Below are 6,265 nucleotides of genomic sequence, written 5' to 3'. Positions count from 1 at the left end.
GGTTAAGAAATTATGGAACGAGTTTATATGGCGGACAAATTTGAATCAATATTTAGAAATATCATTAACATGCCGTTTTAATACGGGTTAAATCCTCAGTTTATTAACAATTGTCTCGTGGACTCGTGGTATACCGTTACTTAATAACAATTGTAAACTATAAGATAAATAAATATTTTATAAGAAGATATAATTTACAAAATATTCTTATACTAACTTTAAAAATAAATCATCATGCGGTGTACCGCGGGTTAAAATCTAGTAGATTGTTACAAACACTGACATCATTTTTGTATGCAAATCTTTCTTTGTTTTTCTTTGCAACCCACACATATTGACAACACCAAGCAGTGAAAATATTTACATCACTTGTTTATATCACCGCAAAATATCTGAGTTACCACACTATAGTCAGTTATATAAGGCAGCTTTCTTCTTCTCCAACTCCGCATCCTTTTTTTTAGCGAGACTGACTCGTTCTTTCTTCTTCTCCAACTCCGCTTGCTTGACATTCTCTTCGTGTGCTTTCTTAAACAACCTTATAAAACTCAAGAGTGTCGCGGCAACTGCAGCAATATCGATTACCAGGTATTGTTATTAGCTACATAAAAACAATGAGCCATTTCCTAATGTATTAGCACAAATGAGGATGAAGTTTTTTGTTTCCGAGGCATACCTTTTTCAAATGGATAATGGTTAGGACTCTCGTCAAAATAGTTTGCAAGTGCATCAGCATTTCTTCCCTGTCGTCCATCATAAGATTGATTCAAAAACAAATGTAAATAATTTCAGGATCAAACACATTGTCAAAAAGGTTAGGCGCTTGGAATCTAGTAGGAAGAGGTTGACAAACATTACCACGGTGGAGTAAAGACTCGATACCGTTGCTACTTGAGTCTCAGCCATAATTATGAAGTCTCTCAATAACTATCGAAAACGTCAAACTAGATTTTAGTATCCGGAAGAAGTTAAGTAGAAAAACAAAGAATTGATATACCAAATGATGGAAGATTTAGTCATGGACCTAATCTCAAATTCATGATTAATAAAAGATATGCAAAAGATGGAGATCAAGATAGAAAAACAGCATACATTACGGAAAACTTGAGAAACGGGACCATCACTTTCGGTTGCAGTGAGCTCATGGTTAAGTTTTTCCAATCCTTTGGTTATAGCTACAATTTCCTCAGCTAACAACTTCAAGTGTATCTGAATCGACAAGACAATCGAATGATGAGCCAATAAAACTAAGAAACGGAAAAAGTAAGTACAAACGAAAACCTTTGAAGCTGATTCAAGACTTTCAAGATCCTTATGGAAATCTAGTAGATCTGATGCCTTGGAAGCAAGGACCTGGAAAAACAAAAGAGGAGGATTTCTAAAACAAGCCCGCTCGTTAAAATAAATGATGCTTCTTTCTTTCAATTGTAGTTTTTACCTTGCAAAGATAATGCATGAGAGTCATCTCGCTGTTAGCAGCACGTGTGTCGCTTAATATCAATAAACTGTCCAGCTTGAATCCCACTGCACTGCCTGCAGAAAGCAGAGCAAGGGTCTTTATCAACCACAAACAAAAGAATATGATGCAATCCCATTCTTGAACTTAGCTCACATTGAACAGAAAGTTTTTTTTTTTTGTTGCCTTAGGAAATATCTTAAGCTAAAAATGATATAATACTCACCCTTGGCAGTTCCTTGGTTCATTATGTTCCCCAAGCAGAGAATAATTTTCAGAATCTCTTTTAGCTTTTCGGAAGTACGGACCTGATGAAACAAGAAATGAGACGAAAAAGTTCGAGAAAGAAAAACGGGCGCAGTTAATAATTATTGCAAATATCTTACCTCCTTACATGCAGAATTTACCACATTTAAACCTTTATTGAGTTCTGTGATCTGCAAAGTAATCATCATCAACAACAGAACCAAGAATAAACAGTTACTTGGACAATGATAAAAACCAAAATCTTTTCCTCCAAAGAACAGAAAATAACATAATAGGTAATACCACCGAACCTTAGTGCCGAATTGAATTTTGAAGGAAAACACTCTCAGCTTCGATTCTACTCCTGGAACCTTCATAAGCTCTAGGAAGTACTGCAGTAGCAAAATGGATGAGAGAAGAAAACGCATTAATCACGCGGAAATGCTCTTTTAAATGGAGCTTTAGCTTTAGCTAACTAAGCAAATTATTAAAACTATATGTAGGAGTGAAAACAGTGTGAGATTTGTAATCTAAAGACTTAAACAGACCTGGTCACACTTTCCCAAGGTTGCCTTGTCACCACTATAGCTCTACAACAAACCAGTCAATTACGACCAAGAACAAGGACTCATGTCAGTAACAAGTGAATAATGAAAACCAAGAATTGACATATTTCCCAAAATGATCTCTAAAATAAAGTAAGAAGTAGATAATGCTACTCAAAAGTCAAGAGGTAACCTCAAGAAGCTCCATCTCCTCCTTTGTTGGGCAAAACCTTATAAGATTCTCTATTTGATCAATATCTAGTACAGACTCATCCATTGCTAGAAGTGCAGCCTAGATGATGCAAAGAATAATGTGAACAAATTATCATTAAAACTATAAAACATTAATTAGTAAATGACTTGTACTCTAGTAAGGTAGGTTTTGGAGCTTACCATTATATCAGGCAGCGGCATCTTTACTTTCCGAAGCATAATTTCTATGTTAAAGGCTCTCCTCAGGTCGATCTAGAAACGAGTAGAACAACCGTCCATCAAACAGAGTGGAATGTTTAATCACAAAGCAAGCATACTTGCAATGGGCTTTAAAGTATATGGTGAGATTAGCTTAATAGAGATCCTCTTTGTACAACTTTTTATATCTTTTACAGTAATGCGGGTATTACTCAAACTCAAAAGGAAAAAAGATTGCTAACTACACAAAGTGTTGGAAGATGCATGGTCACATATGCCAAGTATACTATTGTATCCTCGACTTAACATTTTATAATTGGTTTATAATTTCTTTTAAAATTAAAATTTAAATATATAATTAAAGTATACGGAAATATATTATTTTAATGTTAAGATACCATAGGAGGTTCTAACCAAGCTATTATGAACCACTTTTCTTGTGAGAGTGACTCCTTTCACATGCTTCATTTTCGTTTCCTTAGCGGCTTTCCTCTTCTCCAAGTCCGCTTGCCTGACATTCTCTTCATGTGCTTTCTTAAACAATCTTATAAAGTCAAAGAGGGTCTTAGTAACTGCAGCAATCCATCACCAGGTATTGTTATTAACTACATAACATTTCCAACTAAAAACAAGTAAGGACTATTTTTCTATGTATTGCCCAAGAGAATCGATACCTTGTTCAAATGGACAACGGTTAGGATCCTCGCCAAAATAGATGGCAAGTGCAGCAGCATTTTTTCCCTGTTGACCATCATATAAGAAACAAAGCATTTCAAGATCAAACACATTGTCAAAGGTAAGAGGTAAAGAAATTACCACGACAGAGTAAAGACTCAATACAGTTGCCACTTGAGTCTCAGCAATGGAAATGAAGTCCTTCAATGTCTGTTATCAAATACATAAAACTAGGTTTTTAGGATCCGGAACTAATCTCAAATCAAAATATCTAAAAACTTGAGAAACAGGACCATCAGTTTCGGATGCAGTAAGCTCCTGGTTCAGTTTTTCCAATCCTTCGATTATATCTTGCATTTCCTCAGCCAAAGACTCCAATTGTATCTGAAATAGAGAATGATGAGACAATTGCAACTAAGGAGTAGAGGACTGGAAAAAGCACGAACGCAAACCATTGAAGCTGATTCAAGACTTTCAAGATCCTTATGGACGTCAAGTAGATCTGATGCCTCGGAAGCAATGACCTGGAGGAAGAAAGAGCAGAGTTTCAGGACCATTTTCTAAAACAACCCTCGACGGAATATCTAGAGACTGTTTGTTTTTATAATTGTAGTTTACCTTGCAAAAATAATGCATGCGTTTAACACTTAAACTGTCCAACTTGTATCCCACTGCAACACCTGGAGGATGAAAGGTTCTTATCAACCACAAGTGATTTGCCTTCAGAACAAACAAATGTATATGATGCAGCGGAAACAAAAAGGCGCGGTTCTTGAATCAAAGAAATCTTATTGTGTTGCATTGAGGTCTTTTGCAAACATTGGTTCGATGTGTTCCCTAGGGAAGAAATCTTTTTCATAATTTCTTTTAGCTTTTGTGAAGAACGGACCTGATGATGAATAAGAAATGAGGAGAAAAAGTATAAGAAAGAGAAATGGACTGCACAAAAACTAGAGGTAACTAACTATTACCTCCTCACAAGCAGAATCTACCACACTTAACCTTTTTTTTAATTCTGTTATCTGCACAGTAATCATCATTAACGTGAGAACCAAGAATATACAGTTACATATATAGATGCTGATCAAACCAAAACGACGGACCTTAGTGGCAAATTGAATCTTGAAGGAAAATACTCTCAGCTTTGATTCTACTCGTGACACCTTCATTAGCTCTTGGAAGTACTGCGATAGCAAAATTGATGACAGAAGAAAATGAGTTACTAAACATATATATTTATACTAGGAACCAAAAACAGTGCAAGACTGATAATCTCAAGACTTCAAAAGACCTGCTCCGTCTTTCCCACGGTCCCCTTGTCACCAGTGTAGGTCTACAACGTACAAATCAGTCAATTACGACCAAGAACAAGAACTCGTGTCAATAAAAAGTGAAGAAGAATTGATATATTTCACAAAATAAAGACACAAGTAGATAAATGCTACTCAAAAGTCAAGAGGTGTAACCTTAAGAAGCTCCATATCCTCCTTGGTTGGGAAAAGGTTTATAAGATTCCTTATTTCATCAACATCTAGTACAGACTCATCCATTGCCATGATTGCAGCCTAGACGGACGACGATGCAAAGAAAAAATGTGGATAAATTATCATTAAGCTATGAAAGATTAATGTAGGTTTTGGAGCTTACCATCAGATCAGGCAGCCGAATATTTAATAACATTAGCCTAATTTCCGTGTCGTGAGCTCTCCAAAGGTTGTCAATCTTGAAAGCCATAAGACAAACAACAACTCTTCAAAAAAGAGTGGAATATTGAATTACAAAAGTCTCTTGTTTATAGTGTACGTGACAAAAGTCTCCACCAGAAAAGAGCAAGTTAATTGAGTGTTAGGTATATTTCACATTACCAGTGGAACTTTTTTAGGTTTTGGTTTTGCCCCAAGAGAGAAAAGGGTCTCTATTTCTGATACATCATGTTCTGTTGCACTAGCAAAATAAAATAGGGAAAAAATGATGATTAATTGCAAAGCAATGGTCAATGATATGTGCACTTCATTGGAATTCGGTTTGTTCAGGGGATTACCAGAAAATCTTTTCATCCTCGGTATCGCGGCATGCTTGTCGTCTCTGTAACTCATCCCATAAGCTCCCAGGCAAAGCCTTTGTTATTTTAACCCAGTGTAAGCGCTTCAGGGAGGACTTTTTTTTAGCTGGATCCTTAGGATCACCCTTAGCTCTTAAGGCACCAAACATCGGAAGTGGAGGTGGAGGTGGAGGTGGGGCTCCTGGACATATCAGAGGACGTGGTAGTACTCTTCTACCCATAGGAGGAGGAGGTGGTGGTACTCTACTACGCATAGGAGGTGGTGGTTCTCTTCTACGCATAGGAGGAGGTGGTGGTGGTAGTGGTACTCTTCCACGCATAGGCGCCACCACGGCATCAGCGCCAGAGATCTCGACAAGCGACATTGGATCAGGAATCAAACAGATTGTTTCAGATCACTTTCTTCACCGATTTTAGATCAAATGACACTAATTCAGAGCAAAAATTCACAGAAAATATAAGAGAATGATCAAATCGCATAGACTTGTGAAAGCACAGTTGACCTTGAGCAATAGACTTTGTCCGAAATTTGAGGTTTGTAAAGACAACAAGAGTATTGTCCATTTTTTGAATTATTCATTCATACATATATATATATATATATATATATATATATATATATATATACTAGAATTTAACCCGCGGTACACCGCGTGGCTATATTTTTTTAAAAAATATAATGTTATTTTTTAAAGTTTAACTGAAGATATATCATATTAATTTGTATTTTTAAATGTAGATATATATCTATGTATTATCTAGTGTATGATTACTATTGTTTAGGTTTCAATTTTTAAAGTATAGATACGAAAACATACATTTTTTTTAAGTAACGATGTATGGTGGATTTTAAAATTTTGAATATTTGAC

The 6,265-nt window shown here is 35.9% G+C and overlaps 1 protein-coding gene across 1 annotated transcript; it reads right to left on the bottom strand.

Moving 5' to 3' along the window:
- Positions 1-232: 232 nt before the first annotated feature.
- LOC9322744 (formin-like protein 19) lies at positions 233-5,927 on the bottom strand. Its single transcript, XM_021034674.1, is given in 26 exon segments — positions 233-462; positions 465-566; positions 677-743; positions 859-927; positions 1,093-1,209; positions 1,282-1,353; positions 1,439-1,533; positions 1,683-1,764; positions 1,843-1,893; positions 2,014-2,094; positions 2,251-2,292; positions 2,441-2,539; positions 2,641-2,712; positions 3,073-3,230; positions 3,333-3,399; positions 3,475-3,717; positions 3,786-3,857; positions 3,952-4,013; positions 4,153-4,222; positions 4,305-4,355; positions 4,437-4,517; positions 4,625-4,666; positions 4,800-4,898; positions 4,981-5,055; positions 5,199-5,277; positions 5,375-5,927. Coding segments are annotated over 26 exon segments (2,481 nt in total). The 5' UTR covers positions 5,761-5,927; the 3' UTR covers positions 233-415.
- Between the last annotated feature and the right edge of the window lie 338 nt (positions 5,928-6,265).

This window comes from Arabidopsis lyrata (assembly GCF_000004255.2).
Source record: "Arabidopsis lyrata subsp. lyrata unplaced genomic scaffold ARALYscaffold_2, whole genome shotgun sequence".
NCBI lineage: Eukaryota > Viridiplantae > Streptophyta > Magnoliopsida > Brassicales > Brassicaceae > Arabidopsis > Arabidopsis lyrata.
This window is presented reverse-complemented; position numbering and strand designations above follow the sequence as displayed.